Source organism: Cydia pomonella, chromosome 2 (genome assembly GCF_033807575.1).
Source record: "Cydia pomonella isolate Wapato2018A chromosome 2, ilCydPomo1, whole genome shotgun sequence".
Lineage (NCBI taxonomy): Eukaryota > Metazoa > Arthropoda > Insecta > Lepidoptera > Tortricidae > Cydia > Cydia pomonella.
In genome coordinates, this window is record NC_084704.1 from 25,836,745 (window position 1) to 25,857,914 (window position 21,170).

The window sequence follows — 21,170 nt, forward strand, 5'->3', positions numbered from 1 at the left end:
CCACTTCTCAAAAAACACCTTTTTCGTAGATAAAAATTCAAAAGTTGCGAGACACTAAAAAAACGCTGCCACTCACGCCGACTTATGATACGTAACTGGCGGAGCAACAATGGAGTTACCATTGTAAAAAAATGAAATATGTGTTGCCAGAATAATGAAAATTACTACCAAATGGTAAAAAACAAGAAAAAACTAAGCGAGAGAGAGAGGTCGTAATTTAAATGAAATAGGCAAAATTGAGCTTAAATGGCAAAGTTGCAGCATTTTACGGTATATGATTTTACTCTCCATCTAAAGGACTTTCACATGATAATCGTTTAGGCAGGCAGCCTTAGTCGTTCTCATAAAAAAATACTTAAAAAAAAAACACAAATATGATAGATTATTTTCCGGTACTGTATTTTTTTTTTATACTACGTCGGTGGCAAACAAGCATACGGCCTGCCTGATGGTAAGCAGTCTCCGTAGCCTATGTACACCTGCAACTCCAGAGGAGTTACATGCGCGTTGCCGACCCTAACCCCACCCCCCTCGTTGAGCTCTGGCAACCTTACTCACCGGCAGGAACACAACACTATGAGTAGGGTCAAGTGTTATTTGGCTGCGGTTTTCTGTAAGGTTGAAGGTACTTCCCCAGTTGGGCTCTGCTCTAGATCTGGAATGACATCTGCTGTGCTGTGCCCTACCACACAAGGCGAGATGACATTCACATTGCCCATACCTCTCTTTTGGACGTAGTTTAAGGACATACCCGGGTCCGGGTCCGGGTCGGGTATGTTTTCATCTCTCCTGTTCGGAAAGTTCACCTTTCATAGGGTGATAGTCGGATGGAAAATTACATTTCCCGCCCTAGGGTGGAAAGTATTTTTTTTTAATTTGTACTTCGAGCAACGGCTAACAGCCATATATGCCATATTATTCAGTTAAAAGCTCTCATAATAGCTTTCGCATTTTCAGACCAAGTATTATCGAAATTAAATGTTTAATTGCATTGCATTATTAAAAAATATATTTAATTGCATGAAATAAACATAAATATTTGTTAATAAATCTATATAAATGACGATGAATGTTTAAAATATTACCATTACAAATTACATTCATTCATTCAGTTTCACTTTTTTTAAGGCGCGTACACATTAAGGCCGTTTCAGACAGATCCTAATTAAAGATTGACAATGGACAAAAAAATCCGATCTAAATGGCGCCAATTCCGGTCATAACTTACATCTCTTGTTTGACTTTCCTCATACTCGAAATGAAAAGTAGAGTGTTTAATTCGGGTAAAAGTAACCATCTCACCCTCGAACTGTTGGCGCGCTCACTTCGTTCGAGCGCCAAAATATCTCTGGTGATATGGTTCACTTTCCATCTTTGGTTAAAATAAATAGTACCTGGGCGACCGAGCAAGCTCGGTTACTTATAACTATTTATTGTAATATGGTGGTGTATAGGTGATAATCTTAACTACATTTTTTTACTAAATTAAACTTGTCTAAATATATATAAAAAAAACATGTTAGTCACCGGGCGAGTTTCGAACCCGTAACACTCGTTTAGCAGTCCGCGTCTTAACTGGTCTTAACCCGCTGGACCAGACGGACAGTGGCCGGCAACACGAAATTAGCGACCATATTCTGCGTCGAAAGAAAAACGCATGAAAACTCGAAAACACGCGTTTTCCCAAACATAAGACTAATCTAGATCGATTGTTTACCCCCAAAAACCCCCATATACCAAATTTCAGCAAAATCGTTAGAGCCGTTTCCGAGATCCCGGAAATATATATATATATACAAGAATTGCTCGTTTAAAAAGGTATAAGATATACTAAACACTTTGTACTTAATATTGATCAAGTCAGGCACAAATAATTAAATATACAAGGTGCTAGGAAAAATACGAAAAAAAAAAGTCAAAAACATATCTGTCTCCGTGCATATATTATCAGGGTTTTTTTTTATACTACGTCGGTGGCAAACAAGCATACGGCCCGCCTGATGGTAAGCAGTCTCCGTAGCGTAGCGGTTGGCGTATTATCAGGGTGACATTCAAAACTCATTACTTAATTACAAAAAAATAATGAAACAAAATCAACTTTGTTTTTGATACTACTACGCTTCACTATGGCTCTGAATTTATCACCTGACGGTTGTTTTATTTATTTATTTTTTATAGTAGAACCACGATTATCCGAACTGATTGGGACCGAGACTAGTTCGGATAATCGAAATGTGGGTTTTTTTGGACGAGATGGCGTAAGGTCGCGAACTGGACGCTTGGTCAAGCCGAGCGCAATGTAGGTATGGCCTTGATTTACTGCCGCACACCGCCTGCGTCCAGTCCGCAGCCAAAAATTACATCGTTTGTGGTTTTATTCTACTGTAGTATTTTAATACAATGAAACAATGGAAATGAAATATATTATTTATTTATCAGAACCTAATATCAATATGACAATATATACAAAGACAAAGTAAAAAACACCCTTTGAACGCCACGCCTATCGTGCGCGGTGCGTTATCGTGAACCTTGTCGAAATACAATTAAGGTTGATATTGGGCTGAAGCCGCGCGCGTAAAGTGGCGTCTTTGGCAGTCAAAGGGTAAAATATGAGATACCAAGAAAAGATTTAGTGATCTAACTATTCACTTTGATATCAAATTATCTTCCATCGTCGAGACAGTTGTGACTATTCATGAACCTTACGAGTCTTAAAACGAAATAAGGCCAGTTAAATGTGAATACAAAATGCCTTTTCAAATTACCTACCCTTATAAATAGTAAAAAAATATTTAAAATATATTGTTTTACTTAGGTTAACAAATTTGTGTAGATAAATAAATAGTGATCTTTATCAAATTAAATTATCCTATTCTTATACTATTTGCATTGTAAGGCACTGAGGTAAGCTGAGCAGAATCGACTAAGTATAGATTGTCCCATATGACATGTAACCATCAATCTAAATCTTATATTTTAGATTCAAATGTTTAGATATTAAATGCATGTTAACGCGGTCATCACCCTGATGCGGACTCCGTTTTGGTGTGCGAGCGAAACAGCGTATAAAGTGATGTCTCACTTTAAGTTCAAACTGGAACTGCGTGCGGATCCATATCAAATGTGAATAACACCTTACTTGACTTCGACGGCCGATATTAGACGACCCAGTGTAAGCGCACTCTAAGAGTTTGTATCCAACAGAGCTGTGTGAGGGATCGATGTGGGAGAAAATTAGCCAATAGAAACGCTCCGCTACTTCTCATCATTGGACGCTCACCCTTAGCACTGTCTATACAGACGGGGTCTTTATGGGCTCCTACTTATATACCTGTAGCAAAATCCAAATAAATATCCAACTACGAGTATCAAACATTTAAAAGCATCCCATTGCGTGTTATATAAACAAGTACAAAAAGGCGAAATGGTCAATAATTTGTTTCCTCCATATGAGTAGGAAAGCCTCCCTAGGCGAATTTACGGATCTTTTAGACATGTCTAAATTTTAATGAAAAAAAAAACATCAGTAAAGAGAGCATGTAAGTCACATCCTCCGTCAGTTGGATGAACTTCATGGATGTTTAAGTATCTATTCATTATCGTATTTTAAACAGCAAAGTATTACATTATAGAGGAGGCATAAAAAAGGCCATGGATACTATTAATCATTTATCAACCCTATGACAGTAGCCAGCAAAGTGAATAAAGAGTTACATCGCATCGTATGCGTTTGGCATACACGCGTTAAAGGGCGCGTGCTTTATCGACAGATTCAACAGACAAAAGTTATTCGGTTAAACCCTAATTTTAGCATTTTAAATTTAGCCATGTCTAGCGGCTTTAAGACCCGCATGCCATTTACTAACTTAGCCATTCATTAGGTGTTTTATTAACCCTTAGCCAAATTGTAATTTGCCCTCCATGACGCTGAATGGTCTTAAAACCTGCCAAGCTGTGCACATACCATTTTCGTGACTATTATATAAATAATTAAATATTAATGGAAACTGTATTTATATTATATGAAATTTCGCGATGTATATATGAACGATTACTATGGAACCAACCCCGAAAAAAATCATAGAAAAACATATAGGCTCTCTCATAGAAAACATGCGAATCAGCTAAAATGTTTGAAACAGCCACTTATTTTTCGCGATTTCGGAGTCTTTCCCATAATAAAAGTTGATGTATGACCTATAAGTATATTACGTTCACCTAGGCTAAGAAAAAACACCAGGTATTGTGCGCCGCAATAAGCTTTCGCCTTTAAAGCGTTATCATGTAGATATAATTTTAGTGATATCTTCAAAGGACTGGTGTAAGGCCTGCACGAACTCGGTGCTGTTGTTGTGAGATTTGTAGCTGGTGACCGCTGCGCCTAACTTGTCGGGGAAGGCTGAATACCTAAAGGAAGATTTAAGAAACAAGTTAAAATAAGTTTTTTGCAATCATTTCATTTTTGGTACAAGCTTTTGTCGCTGACTGTATTTTCCTTACCATGGGTAACTAATACTAATCGAGGCAATTCTCAAAAGCCCAAACACAATTAGGTTGCGTTGTTTCATCACAGAGTTCCTATCATCCTATGGCCATCTCCTGTCTCCATCATCAAATCAGCTCGATGGTTACATTGTCACTTGACTTACATCTGTATGCAATTTTTTTTAAGTCAATCGGAAATCGGGAAGTGGGTCAAATTTAGTTTCCAAGATTTGATACTAACAAAATAACATACATACTAACAGGGCAAGTTAAATAAGAGCTTGTAAAAAGAACAATTTTTCACTTCTAATGCTCAAAAAGTAAAGTCTTTAGGGGTAAATGGAGGCTGCAGAAAATTAGCTTGCCAAACTTCTTCCTCTTTCTTAAAGGAGCCCGAAACCGCTTTAAAAACTTTTCAATATGGCGCGAGCAGTGGTTTTGAAGAAAACGACTACTATCTAATCTTCTAGGGTGCGTAGACAAGATACCAATCGTTAACGCTCCGTAGCGAACGAAACGCAACTGTCTGTGTCGCACTAATATGGAAGAGTGACAGAGAGAGATAACTACGCTACGATACGGAGCGTGAACGATTGCCATCTTGTCTACACCCAGTCCAGAGGGGGGGAACAAGGATTCGGTTTCCTTACGATATTCGCCGAAGAGCGACTGGTAAGAAATAAATAATATTTCGTAAATAAGGTTCGAGAAACTCATTGGTACGTGCCAGGTGCTAGGGCAACTCATAATAACGTCATAAACTTACCCTATACCAAATCCTTCTGTAGCCACCGGTCCAAAACCTCCACCCATAACTGAAGGCGACGACAGCGTACTCGTACTTAGTATCGATTTGTTCAGGAAAGTATATTCATAAGAATCAAAGAGCTCAGGCCGCGGCAGGTTATATTCCTCAGCTATCTTCATGAGCGCGAACATATGACGGTCAAACCCTTGGCCCATAGCTGCGTCTTTTATTAGCTCGGAGTGATATTTGGAGCATTCTTGCATCATTGCGCTGAGCTCTCCTTGTGAGGTCTTGTTTAAGTGAAGGGCTTCGCAGAATGCCTGGGAGAGTGATAGGAACTATTAAAATGTGTCATGAACCTATAGTGCAGCAAATACATTTTTTATTTTGTTTGAAAATTGAACGAAACAAAACAAATGCAACTCTGTTTTAATTGAATATGATTTAAACTACATTGAACTGGATTATTGGTTAAAGCAAATAGTTATTTATAGTAGATGAAAAAGATAAGATGTAAATTAAGAAAAATAGATGGCGCTGTACGATTGTGCTATGTTTTGTGATCACTGGATTGATAAACGTCAACATTTGATAACCAATGTTATCAAAATCTATATCAGCTGTCAAAATCGAAGCACGAATGAATTTGTCTTACCCCCTTATTCATAATATCATATTACAATAAATAGTTATAACCGAGCAACGCTCGTTCGCCCAGGTACTATATGTATATCTATCCATCTTGCTCATGCGTATCAAGATAAGTCAAAATGATAACTGCGCGTCTATAGGCGGGTCCACACAGAGCGAGCATACGCGCGAGGCAATTTCCTCACCCACAAAACGGCCAGTGTAGTGTAGACGTGCCTCGGCCGAGGCAGCGCGCGCGTTTTCCACGCCCGACCGAGGCACGTCTACACTGGCCGTCTTGTGCGCGAGTGCAAGCAATTAAATTCATAAATGTGCCATGACAGGTCAATGTAGTCTCTAATCTGTTATCACTTGTCTGATACCAGGCTACAAACCTATTTGTTACTCATTATACTAATATTACTGATAAGTTTAACATAATATTAGTCTAGATCTAGAGCAAATATTATGTAGTATTGTTTTTTTATTTTTGCGTAATGACGCAATGCCTAATGAGGCGGGTCCACACAGAGCGAGTATACGCGCGTGGCAATTTCCTCGCGCACAAAACGGCCAGTGTAGACGTACCTCGGTCGGGCGGGTAAACTTCACTGATTTTGTAACCTGTTGTAAAGTCTAACCCCCTGATTCATACACACGAGATTCAGAAGCCCGGTTCGGATTCGGAAGCCGTTTGACGACCGGTCTGGCCTAGTGGGTTGTGACCCTGCCTATGAAGCCGATGGTCCCGGGTTCAAATCCTGGTAAGGGCATTTATTTGTGTGATGAGCATGGATATTTGTTCCTGAGTCATGGGTGTTTTCTATTTATTTAAGTATTTATAAATATTTATATATTATATATATCGTTGTCTAAGTACCCTCAACACAAGCCTTATTGAGCTTACTGTGGGACTTAGTCAATTTGTGTAATAATGTCCTATAATATATAAAAAAAAAAAAAAAAAAAAAAGAAGCATGCTCCATCCTAGACTGCATTGGCACTTACAGTATTTTTTTTAACTGAGCTAATGAATAGAATCTATTCAGTATTGTGTTTAAAATGCCAAATGGGAGGCTCCATAAAGAAAAAGGTTCACAACTAGTCAATGAACAATAAGATGCAGAGGACGGTCGGATACAATATTGAATAGATTCTATCTATTCATCAGCTTAGTTCAAAAAAATTAGACTATACCATCAGGTGAGACTGTGGGTAAATGCTTCCCTTTTTCCAATAATAATAATAAAACAATATTAATATGTTTTCACTCCTTTCTTTACAAAAAGATAAGTCAAAATGATAACTGCGCGTCTATAGGCGGGTCCATCTCGCGCACAAGACGGCCAGTGTAGACGTGCCTCGGTCGGGCGTGGAAAACGCGCGCGCTGCCTCGGCCGAGGCACGTCTACACTACACTGGCCGTTTTGTGGGTGAGGAAATTGCCTCACGCGTATGCTCACTCTGTGTGGACCCGCCTATAGACGCGCAGTTATCATTTTGACTTATCTTGATACGCATGAGCAAGATGTATAGATATACATATAGTACCTGGGCGACCGAGCGTTGCTCGGTTATAACTATTTATTGTAATATGGTGGTGTATAGGTGATAATCTTAACTACATTTTTTGACTAAATTAAACTTGTCTAAAACAATAAAAATTAAATATAAACTTGAACATATATAAAAAAACAAAAGTTAGTCACCGGGCGAGATTCGAACCCGTAACACTCGTTTCTAGCAGTCCGCGTCTTAACCCGCTGGGCCAAACGGACAGTGGCCGGCAACACGAAATTAGCGACCATATTCTGCATCGAAAGAAAAACGCATGAAAACTCGAAAACACGCGTTTTCCCAAACATAAAACTAATCTAGATCGATTGTATACCCCCAACCCATATACCAAATTTCAGCGAAATCGTTAGAGCCGTTTTCGAGATCACAGAAATATATATATATATATCGCGCAAAAGACGAAAATAATGCATATTCGTTCGGCGCACAATAAAACTGCTCGTGATATTACTGTGGTGGCACACACACACATAGCTGCCTGCACCAGCAGAATATCACAACGTGTAACTGTGAAAATATCGAAGTGGTCACAGAACACATGTATCTCGGGTTAATAATCGACCACAGATTCAACTGGGGGCCGCATATTAACTATGTGTGCGATAAGTTAAGAGCCATTCTAAGCAAAATGTCAATCCTAAGGTATAAATTACCGTACAAAACCCTACGTATGCTGTACCTAGCCCTCGCTGACTCTGTGATCGGTTACGCTTTGAGTACTTATGGTAAAACCTATAAAACATATATAGAAAAAATATATAACTTACAAATAAGATTATTGAAGACACTTGTACCTAAGCATATCAAAAAGAAATACGAAACAGAATATGCACAACTTTTCAAATACTGTAATGTACTTCCGGTTCAAAATAAGTGTAAACTAGCCATACTAACTGAAGAATATCACTATGTTACTAAACTAAAAGTAAACAAAAGATGTACAAAACTAAGAAGTCTACAGAGACAAAACAAATATTGTAAACCCAAATATAATAACATATATGGCACTAGGCTGTATACATATATATTACCTAAAATATTAAACGATTTGCCAGAAGATGTTCGTGTAAAGTACTTAAATGGTAAACATATAAAAAAAGTAATTAAAATGCACTTATTGACATCAAACGACACAAGCTACTTATACTAAGAATCCTACAATGTTTTCTTTTTTTTTAATTTAGACATAAGACATTAATATATGTATTGTTCTCTGAACTCCCCATCGGCACACAAACCTCCTCAAGGTTTTGCCTACGATGGGTCTTGTATTAAATTCTAGACTGTAAATTGTTTGTTTATTCAATAAATTCAAAAAAAAAAAATATATATATATATTCAAATTCAAAAAAAAAAAAAAAATTCAAAATTCTTTATTCAACAAAAACACGTAAATTATGATCAAAGGGATGGAGTCTCCCTGTAAGCAAAATAAATGCTTGTGTTGGGAGACACCGCTCTTCCTTTGGTAAGTTTTTTTAAGTACGAGTATAAATATCTTAGGATAACCAATATAAACTATTAACTAAACTAAACTAACTAAAGAACTAAAGGAGCGATAATACATTCTCTGAATACAGATAAAGTGCCTTACTGTACTAACAACAAACTATCTTAGAGATATTCTCTGTGTGTGTGTGTGTGTGTGTGTGTGTGCGTGTGTGTGTGTGCGCGCGCACGTGCGTGCGTTTGTGTGTGTGTGTGCGTGCGTGTGTGTGTGTGCGTGTGTGTGTGTGTGTGTGTGTGTGTGTGTGTGTGCGTGTGTGTGTGTGTGTGTGTGTGAGTGTGTGTGTGTGTGTGTGTTTGTGAAGATTATCGAATTATATTCTCTGTCTCATCGTATGTTTTTGTTTTTAGCCAGTTTATTATGAGCTTTTTACACTCATGATGTGGTTTTGTGTGAATGTCTAATAGTTTATTTATTTTATTATAGAGATGTGAGGCTTGTATCTGGTATTGTGAGCTAGCAAATTTGGTTCTAATAGTTTTAGGTAGCATGGCTATGTTTGGTATTACTCTTTTTCTCTTACATTTTTCTCTTACAAATGGCAGACTCTTGTGCTTTTTTAAAGTTGTTTGTAGGATATACAGTTGCCGAACCGACAAAAGTCCACTGACTTGGTACAGGAGGTCAGTAGGAAATGTAATCTTTTTAAAATACATAACTTTAACCAAAGCCCTTTGTGCTCGCTCTAAGTTTATAAAACGGCTTTTAGCTGCACCTCCCCAAACGGATATACAGTATACCAAGACAGATTGCGCCAGAGATGTATATATATATATATATATATATATATATATATATATATATATATATATAAATATATACAAGAATTGCTCGTTTAAAGGTATAAGATATAATACTCTTTATTACACATCTCAAAACAGAAACTGTTTCAGGAAAAAAAATACTTTGATTAATTAATAGGAAGCGTGCATGAACAGGAGGCAGCACAGGAACCGTCAGATTTTTGGCGCGAGGCGTAAATGTGATGTTTATGGTTCCAATGTAGCCCATAAGACGGCAGAACCTACTATGCCCAAGAAAACACGTGATGTGTAAATGTACATGTTTATGATTCCGATTCAGGCCACAAGATGGCAGACCCTCCAACGCGCACGGTCCCTATAGAGGCTGTAGGGCTAAGATGGTCGGCTGTTTATCATTTGTCATCATGGCTGTCACGTTCCAACAAGTATGTAAGCGCGAAAATGACAGGTATAGTGACAAGTGATAAAAATGGAACCATGCTGCAACGCTGGAATCGCTAAAAAGATCTCTTCCAGGCAACCTTAAACAAGTCACTGTCACATATTTTGCGCCCTTCGTTGTGCGAGGCGACATATTATTGCAAGATGATTTTACGAAGTAGTTCCGCTTAGCCATTGTGGATTTAATTATAGTTCGTTTTTATAGCATTAGAAAGAAGGCAAGCGATCTTAACGTGTCTTTTTACTGAAAAAACACTTTTGAAAATAAGTCACAGGCGTCACAGCAAATATGTAGTAATTACCAATTTTCATAAGTAATGATAATCTAATTTTTAAAAAGCGTTTTTCAATAATGTTCAATAAAAAGACACGTAAAGATTGTTTAATTTTTTTCTAATAATAAAAAAAATGAACTATAGCTGAAGATTATGGAACAAGCACTTGTATATTTTTGCAAATATTCCAGAAGCCGGCAAAACTGTGCATCATAAGATAAGATAATAGTACATTACTATAGAGGCCGGGAAACGTAGGGTTGCAGGCCAAGTAGATAATTATATATTTCTCAAACTTGCAATAAAAACAAAAAATTGTAGTCAATTTGTTTTGTGGCGACTTAAGGTCTTCGCACACTATACCAATTCCACACCAACTCAACTCACTTTTGGTTCATCTTAGTGGACGACGAGTGGACGACGCGTAGACCACCCGACAGTTTCCAAATTTTAAACATTGTACTATAGGACATACAAGATAAGGCTTTAATTTCAATATTTAATTTTGAGCCGAGTGGCTGTTGAGTTGTAACAATGTGCTAAGACCTCTACTCGGCTCGCCACTCTACCAGCGGTGTACAACCCGTAAGTCCGCGCGCCTGCGCGATGCGCCACCGCCGTTGCTTAGCAACGAATATGCACAACAAATCACCGTACCAAGCTAACTGAAGCTAGTTGATGGTTGGATACCAAGACGTTGTGTCACAATTTGACGTTAAAAAACAAAAGAAGGTTGCTTTACAGTCCTAGGTGTGTAAGGCAGTATGAAATTCCTTTACGTATCATGTTCACTCATGCCACCTGAAATGTAGTATTTCCGGACCTAATTTGACGTAAGTCATGTCATCATTTCATAGCAAGTTTGAGAAAAGATAGTTTATTATTCAAGTAGGCATATTACAATGCACTTATGAACGTCAATTAAAGTTACACCGGCTCTAACCCTACACCTCTGACCCGAGAAGATTTAAATCCCCCCCTCAATTGGAGGAGGGTATCCCAATATGGACCGGCAAGAAACTTGGCTCAGGGACACATCTTTTCAAAACATTACATCTTATAATTAACATGCATTAAATAAGAAAAAAAAAATACAATTTAGATTACTATAGAAATCATGCAATTACATACAGTAGTATTCATGTAATTTAATGACTATGTACATAAAAGTTGTGGCCCCTGGCGGCTACGGGACAGGGCTATATGCCTAAACTATGTTTTTATAGCATTAGCAAGAAAGAAGGTAAGCGGCCAAGACGTGTCTTTTTTTGAAAAACACTTGGAAAATAAGTTGCATTGCAGCTAATATGTAACAATTATAATAGCATATATGATCATTTACATTATTTTAGTTTCATAAGTAATAGTTACTATTTTTTATAGCGTTTTTCAATATTTTCAATAAAAAGACACATCAATATTGTTCTAAGAAAAGCGAAGTATAGTGCCTACCTTCGTTTTTTCAGTGCAAGGCCTCATGGTCTCCGTCCTGCCGTGCTTAAACGCCGAAGTGCTACAGGATTCATAGGTACCGACGAATTTACCATGAAGGAGGTGATATGCAGCCTGGAACCAAATATTATTTATTATAGAGCCATTCATTCAAATCGTAATTCTTTAATGGCATTGAGGATTATCTGGACCATCTGGTATAGTCTGGGCAACGAACTGAAATACTAATAATGATTGCGCAATTTCCTAAATCTGTAATTGGCCAGCTGTTAAAGTTGTTGGTAATTTATAGGCCAATTTCATGATTAATTTCTTGACATACTTTTATTTCTTCAAGGTGGGCAAATAAGAGTGATACACTTTGTTTATAAATTATATTAAGTGCAAAATTTACTAAATATTTTTTCATAAATCTAAAATTACGCGTCTATGCTAACAAGCTGGAGAAATTTCAACAGTTAAAATTCGACTATGCGGCACAAATTGACTAAGATAACGTCGAAAATGTGCGAAAATATGCTGAAAAATGCGATGATAAGGGCTTATATTTGCCTGCTTGCTGTTAGAGGTGGACATATGGCAGACATTATGTTCCGCATGTATTTGCCAACCCTGAATAATATATTTTTAAAATCTATGTTACTTAAATAAATATAATACTTAATAATCTTTGAACTTAATATAGTTAAAATGTAAAAACAAAATGTATACTTCTTATTTGCCCACCATGTATAAGAATTCACGACTTGAATTTTTGTACTAGTACATAGCTCACATACGAGGATAAGATTGAAAGAGTGTTCTCAAAAAACAAGGTATAATGGCTACAAGGGCCGCCAGATATCTTCTTACATTCCCCTTTCTGGGGGGGCGTGAGGTGGCTATATCCTCCAAGCGCCACATATAGGTACATTATGTGGCCGATGGCCAAAGGGAGGGGCATACATTTAGCTACAAGTTTTATTTTCACACTTGGCGACGCCCTCCTTGGGTACATTTTTACACACCTGGAAGCTGAGCTGCATTACACAATCAGGACTGACTTTATACTTCTTGCAAGCACCTTTTGTTAAGCCTTCGTACAAAATGTAGTCAATGCTTAATGATTCATACCACTCTTTGTATTCCTTCTTAGCTTTGTCAACAAACTGTTTAGATTTTTCGTCCAACTGGAAATCTGGAAAGGAGAAGGTATAACGTATTAAGCTGTGTAACCAGTAAAGTAATCCTTTAAATGGATTGTCGAGCACTGTCTCGGCAGGAGGACTTAATTGAATCATACCAATTGTTCAGCACCATCTATTGAACAGAAGTACAGTTATTTTGACGAAGAGGTCAGGTGACAGAGCGTCAAACAGAACGGATGGAACTTGAATGGAACCGAGACCTGCTGCTGTCACAGTATCTGAGAAAAATATGGATATTGGAGTAACGCGGTTTTGTATGTATATCGTGGCCAGACCGAATAATAGAATTTGATCATTTCGTGAAATGTCATTTTAGAATTACTTACTCCATGATATGGTTAGGGCAAGTTTGACTTTTTCATAATATGACCAACTGATTTCATTAAATTATCAATTCTAGAATCTAGTCACAACATAGACACTGCTGGTTGCCTACCTTTTCATTAGTTCATGCTCATACCTAATTTTTTAACACTAATGTTGCTACTCGCTGGCTTCGTGTCCGGATGAACAAAAGGCTTCTTTGTGGTCTCAGCATAGATGTCTTCAAAGAACCTGAGCACTGCAACACCGTCGCCCCAGGAATGCTCGAAGTTTATGCCAGACACGCCATCTCCGGTGATGATAAGGCTGAAGGACTTGTCAAACCACCTGAAGGGAATTGTTGATGATAATACTATTTTTCATTAGGTCAGGACCACTGGCTAAAACCCATATAGGCACCCAAAGCGGTTCTCAGAACATATATGTGAAATATCATTTGATTTACCAGTTGCTTTTCAGTGAAGGAAAACATTGTAAGATAACCAGACCAATCCCAATAAGCCCTAGTTTCCCCTCTGGATTGGAATGTCGGCTTTCATTAATACTAGTACTAGTGATTAAGCCAATTCTTCAGTTGCGTTGCACACTATGAAAAGAGATTCAGAGAAAATCTAAAAATTAATTTTAAGCTCTAGCTTTTTTTTCATATGTATATATCTACAGTCCAAAACAGAATTTGGAACAGTAGCAATCCCGAAACTGATAGTAATTATTTACCTATTTAAACCATCTCCATGTAAATAACTCTTTAATAGAGCATGTTTTGAATCACCAATAATTTCATCATCCAGCACTAAGTTGAAAATGGCAGAATCAATTTTATTTAGGACTTCTTTGTTTCCAGTTTGCTCTAAGTGGGCCCTTTGCTTGGCCCACTCATCTCTGTTCTGGCATGTTAGGACTCCTAGAGGGTGCACTGCTGCAGGAGTACTGTCATTAATAATTTTATTAAGGTTGGCTAGTATATCTGTTGGTGCGAGGATGTTACCTGTAAAAGAAATTTTTGTAATTTCTTTATACCCTTTAAAGTACAAAAAATTAAAAAAAACTGCCAAGGTAGTGGATTCATGCCTCCTTGATGTCTGATTATCCTTATGATTCTAGTTAGGAAAAATGCAAAAAGAAGGTCAAACAACAGTTATGTTATATAGGTATGACCTACATTGCTAGGGGTTAACATTGTAATAAGTAATCTAGTTGCATTTTTGTGGCATTATAAATTATTTCAGCCTATATACTATTGGGCACAGGCCTCCTCAATGCGGATTGGGGACTTCACATAGACCTTTGAATTTCCTCGCAGATATATGAAGGTTTCCTCACTATGTTTCGAAAAGCTAGTGGTAAATATCAAATGATATTTCATACATAAGTTCCCAGAAACTCATTGGTACGAACCTGCTACCTCCGGATTGTTTTTTTTTTTTATATTGACAACGCCATTAGGCTTTGATCAGTTCTTTGCTAGTCACTGCCAGATGGAGCAGGGTTGCCAGAGAGAGGAATAAAACATATAACAAATCAGCGAAGAAACAAGTAAGGCAAATAAGCAGCATTTAGGTACCACAACAAAAAGACTATAATAATAAATTAAAAAAATTGGGTTCCATGGACCATCTCTTTTTTTTTTTTTATTAACACATTGCCACCCAGCCAAACAAGACATCCAAGCCAGGCCACAAAAATTTAGTCATATAAAACTGTAGTACAACAATTCTGACTATCTGGTTGTCTGGTCTGGGAACGAAATCATAAAATACCTGAAGGTCGGGTTTTCAGCACTGAATGTGTTAAATAAGTGGTGTATCAATAACACGAATTTCCTTACCATCAGCATCCAACACATCAAAAGCATAGAAGTTTCCTCTCCGCTGCACTAACACATGCCTGCTGTCTGTTGCCCTGAATATCTTGTCCTTATTCTCCAGAGGGATGCGTGTCGCTCCAAATAAACCCGGAAATTGACTCATGTCAAGAGGAAATGCTTTGAAAAGGTAAGCACCATACCTATAAGAAAAAATATATTAATAAAGAGAATTTAAGTAAAGTATTCAAAGAAGCATATAAATACTTTAGTACTGACCACATCCGGACTTCCAGATTTCAGACAAGAACAAGTAGCTGTTAAATAAAGTGCAGTTATTACAAACCATGAAACCACCTCAGGCAATAAGCCTGTAAGAGTTCTAAAAAGTGGTGTATTACTTTTCTTTGGATTCATATGAAACACTTCTGGTTCCAATATCTGTGCCTTCAGAGACTCCATAAATCTCACAGCACTTATCAACAGGTTTGTAGAACGGATCAACTGATTGTTGTATTCTGGTCTAGTGTCATTTTGGAAAACGATTAGAGGATTGTAGTTGATTGGTAGAGGTTTGCGATCCCGAAGGTAGATATCAAACCAATAGTCTGAAATGTAGCTTGTGTACTTGTTTGCCTTATCTTTCGCTACGAGTTTCTCTTGTAACGCTTTGCCCTCATTACTAATGAAGTTATTAGTTCGAGTGGACGCAGCACTAAATTGATCGTCGGATAAAAGTGGTCGCAATGCCTTAAGATACCGCTCGATGCTTTTGTTCAACTCAGGAATGGGTAGCCTCGGTAATGATTTCTGGAAGTGCATTGTAGGCACCTTACTTCTTTGTAAATATTGATAATTAACATCTCGAATTGTTTTCGATTTGCTGGCATAACTTCTTTGGGCTATGCTTTTCAAACACAGGTTTTTATGAGGACATTTGTTTAAAGCGTACATAATGAAGGCACTAGAACACTTATTCCAAAACTAAAATTAAGTTTTACTTAATATATAATTTTAATTAAATTATAAAAGAGTAAAAACTAAAACACAAATCCGCTTGAAAATAGTGAACCTGAACTTTGACTCAGTGTTGCCAGCGCATGTCTCCAATTTCGGACGGTGTGTAATCTGAAAAGGGACGGTTTTTATGACAATGGGACGAAAACGAACTTGGAATATTTTATCATAGTTAGTGTATCTCAATATATGTTTAAAACAAATGTGTATTTAACTGAATATGTATGTGTATGTGTGTTAATATGTGATACTTATGATAGTTATGATGTTATGCATTTGTAGATGTGCAGAGCCATAGATGGTAGGATCCTACAGATGTGATACGCGTGCGTCCATGAGGGACAGAACATATGCAACACAGCAAGATGATTGGTCGGATATGGTGGGCAACAAATAATTCAACCAATCATCTTGCTCAATTTAAGGTGGGGAATTTAAAAAATTGTGAGACTGCGACATGGACAAACAATAATATCGCTTTTTCGCTACTTCCACTGAAAGATACATAAGACTATCCCGTTCTGTCAGTTCTTCCCACCACTCATGCCCAATCCATACTTAATACTAGATTCATGGGCAGAGCAAAAAAAATTATTTCATATTACCTATTTTACCTATTTATTTCTTCATACATTTAAGTACATAAAAAATGAAAACAACATTAAATATAGACCATATTTAATGTTGTTTTCGTTTTTTTTCTCATTCTTCTCAGATTTTGATTTAAGTTTTTGGATATATAGAGTTCCGTTATCTGTACAACTCGAGCGCCACCGTGTCCTCAAAAATATTCTAGCGAAAACGTATAGAATTTCCGTAAATAAAGGGAAACTTACATACATATCTTTTGTCCATAATTGAGATTTCGTGTTTATTCTGATCAGAAGGGAAAGCCTGAACCTACCAATTTTCATATCAATCGAAATCTGAGAAAAAAATATAAACTGGCACATTTACTTATTCATTTTATAAACGTACCGTCGAACCTAGCGACGTCGCTATTTGGGCTATGTATTTGATTCAGATACTGTTAGTTAACTTTGTTTTCTCTCGCAAAATAATCTAGATATGTTCTTCTGAGATAATGACAGAGATTATCATCTCCTCTGTAAGACTAAAAGTCTATATTCCCAATGCAAACTACATAATGAAACTATAGCAGTTGTACCCAAATAATTACGAAGAAATAGACAATTATTTAATTTAATACTTACACAAATACAATAGGATTCACCCTTCACCGCGTTACCAAAGTTTGCCGTTTCTTTGACCGACCGATCAAATGGTTGTAGGAGTTTCTATACTTTCAACTGAATGAACGCTTTAAAACAAAATAATTTTGGAAAACTTTAAACTTTACCTTGATCACAGTGTTTCTCTGACTCTCGCTAGTCGCTTTTCAAGTTTTCAGTCCTCGACGTTACCACAAATAATGGCTACAACAAAACAAACTAAAACTAAACTAAAGCGAGATGTAGATTAGATACAAACGCGGAAACTATTTTTGTTACGTAAGTTACATTTCTGATGTTGGTACACCTGTCAAACACTATAGGCTACTACAAAGTGAGATATGAAGCTTTATAAAACTATATATATAAGCGAATGCTACACATTCGATATTCGCCGTGGATGGAAGATATTTATCGACCATGTAGCAAAGTAAATTGTCGTTTGTCACTTTGAAATTAATTATTTTAGGCACTTGATGCCCAAAAGGGACGGTAGCTTGGAAGGGGCGGGAAAGGGACGGTGTGGCATTCAAAAGGACGGAAAACCGTCCCTTTTAGGACCATCTGGCAACGCTGCTTTGACTTGACTTATTGACAGTGTTGCCATAGGATGAAAATCTTTGTCATTCGTGATATCTTAATAATATTCATTTACCTATCATAATCATAATCTTTTTTTGAATTTCATCTTTTGATGAAAGTACAAAATGTATGTACAAAACGAATTTACATATTATTGGATATATACCGAGGATTACTATAACTAGCTTAAATCTAAAATAAGCCCTTGTGGCATTGTACCAAGGATGATGGCGGCATTAATGGCAACTAGACCACTTATACACCGTGGGCTAATAAAACCCGACAGAATTTAACCACGCATTCCTAAGGTCATAAGCTCATAAGGAGCAAAAATGTTATATATTATAAGTTTTGGACAAATTCAACAAAAAAAAAAACCTTGCTGTTTTTTTTGCGTTTTCTGCACAAGACACGTTATTTATAGTTGGTCAAGCAAATCTTGTCAGTAGAAAAACGCGGCAAATTTGAAAAATCGTGGGTTAGCAACACTGTGTTTGAATAATTCCAAAATCGCGTGTAATCTGTGTTTTATCTGTGGAATGTGGATCGTCCATCTTGTTAGTTATAAGTAAAGTACTTATTATGTACTTATGTTATTTTTGTATCTCATGCTTGAGCTGATGGCCTAGTTGCCAATGCTAGTAATAAAAAAAAAAAAATCGTCCATCTTGTTTGTTTACATTCCGAATCTGTGCTAATTCAAGAGAAATTTCTGCTCCCAGCATTAAAATTAATATCAATATATTAAATAATATTGTGCATGAACATAAGCAAAGTCAAGATGCCTACAATGTAAGTACAATCATGCTCGTTGATCTTGACCATTAGAAAATTTTGAGGTTTTGATAATTACTGGAAGATCCCGGAGAATTTTTAAGATAATGTGCAGTTTTTTCTGTTTCAGGGTTAAAAGGCTTAAATAAAGATAAAACGTAGGCCTAAATATATCCAATAAAACCACGAATTGTGCCCTCGAAACCGCAACTGATTCGATTGTTCCCAATATCAACAGACGAAGTCCTCAAATATTTTCAAAGGTAACTTTTTTAAACAATCTTAAGACGTTTAAGAACCTTGATTATATCTCCTTTCTTTCGCAACATCTACCTAATCCTTACGTATGTTTGTTGCAGGATTAAAACTCGCCCAATATAAGGCGTTTGTAAAAGTTTCTCTTAATACAAAACTTACCTACGGCGGTTTACGTACATATGTGTACAACGCAAGCAAGACGAAAAATAAACTTGTTACTTAAAAAGACTAAAAAAATTGGGACAACAGTTTAGATTATTATTGTAAAAGTCTAAAAGTTGTCCGTTTGTTAATCATCAAGAAAATATATTATTTAGGCTGATTTGTTTCATGCACTCAGCTATTGCACATGTATACCTATGGAAAATCCCAGTTTATATTTTCTGAAGTCGGTATGTACCTATTTAAGAGAAGTTTTAAGTCGCTTTACCTGTTTGTTCAATAAATTAAAATAATTTATTCAGTGTGCATAATTTTAGAAAAATATTTTAAAACGGCGCGGCAAGTGCCTCGGTAGACCAGCACCATTCTATTATTGTTTGACAGTACATTTATGCTCACTGTTCCCAAATGTGAGATGCTGTTATAGAAAATCAATAAAAATTATAGTTTTGTAGAGTAAATTATGTATAGTTAATTATGTATAGTAATTAATCAGTCATTTTGTTGTCACTAATAGTTCAAGTTTCATTTAAATTCATAGCTTCATGATTGCAAGACTAGATAAAGTACTGAATATCTGTGTCCTTATTTGATTCACATCTACACGTTTTAGAACCCAAACCGTAGTTAATAATTTTAAATCACCTTCACGATCTAAGGCTTGTTGTGTTCATAGTGGTATTTGTCGCCGTACGCTCCGGTGCCAAATAAGTGACTACTAACCCTTCTAGCGTAGAACTGGAGTTACGCCATTTTAGAATAAGTACACATTAAATAATTAATAATAAATTAAATACAATTCCTAGTGAAAAAAAAAATACTATCAGCGTATTCCTCGTTTCAATTAAAATGTAGAGAAGCAATAAAATTACAGGGTCAGAAATATGAAATGTTGTTAATTAATTGAAGCTTTTCGATATCTGCACTAAAAATTAGCATCATAGAAATGCTAATGTATAATGAATACTTTATGATATTATAACTTAATAACTCAATTATTACAGAAAACATATTTTATTAGTTGGTTAAAAATCCACACGCACGCATACACAGCTTGCCCACCACATAAATGGCTACGGCTTGAGTATCAAATTTTGTACTGATAATAGACAACGGGGGGCCTTGGTGTTACGTGTGTATGTACCATACTTACTTTACTCTTTGGTATGTACATAGTTATGTGTCAAACCGTAAACTGTTTTGGGCGCGAAAGCATGGGTCAAAATATATTTTGTTAATTTAACATATTTAAAGCCGTTTTTAGGGTAAAAGTTAAATTTTGGGGCAACTATGGGTTAATATCAGGGATCGGAACCGGTTTTTTGCAAAAACAACGAAATAACCATATATTTCGGTTTATTTTATACTCAAAATGTAGGACTCAGTTGTGTTTTTAGATAACGACTTCGTATTATTAGATTGCCCGATTAGGAATGAAATAATTAACAAAGAACGAAAAAATACCGTTTTCGTTCCCATACAAAAAATACCGGTTTCCGATCCCTGGTTAATATAGAACGTATTACAAGAGTTTCAAAAAATTGGAAACAACCCTAATACCTAAAGATACAGACTATAGGTGTAATTTGTTATGGTTTTGTGTAACCCGAGTGTGCGGCCAGTTTCGCAGCCTATGGGCGTTTGCAATTCTAGTGGAGTTACACTCCCGTTGCCGACCTTGTAAGTATGCAACAATTTATTGTATTACAGTTACAGGTTATGGGACAAATAGGGTGACCAGATCTAATTTCCGACTTTACGGGACAACTGCATTGAAAATACGAGATTCGCAGTTAAAATACGGAACAGACCGTTTTTTTTTTTATTAAAAATCAATTTTTTTTTAATTACTTTAAACGTTGGCATAATGAATAAAATAATCTGTACAATTAATGAAACACTGTGCGAGAATGCGAGAAAAGAAATATTGTTAGAATAGTATTTTTA

The 21,170-nt window shown here is 36.5% G+C and overlaps 1 protein-coding gene across 1 annotated transcript; it reads right to left on the minus strand.

Moving 5' to 3' along the window:
* Positions 1-2,415: 2,415 nt before the first annotated feature.
* Positions 2,416-18,819, minus strand: LOC133534749 (carnitine O-palmitoyltransferase 2, mitochondrial). Its single transcript, XM_061874010.1, has 8 exons — positions 15,545-18,819; positions 15,223-15,401; positions 14,112-14,382; positions 13,531-13,721; positions 12,891-13,060; positions 11,884-11,997; positions 5,255-5,556; positions 2,416-4,410 (listed from the first exon to the last, which is right to left on the minus strand). The coding sequence occupies exons 1-8, from the start codon at positions 16,150-16,152 to the stop codon at positions 4,284-4,286; spliced, it is 1,962 nt and encodes a 653-aa protein (XP_061729994.1). The 5' UTR covers positions 16,153-18,819; the 3' UTR covers positions 2,416-4,283.
* Positions 18,820-21,170: the final 2,351 nt, after the last annotated feature.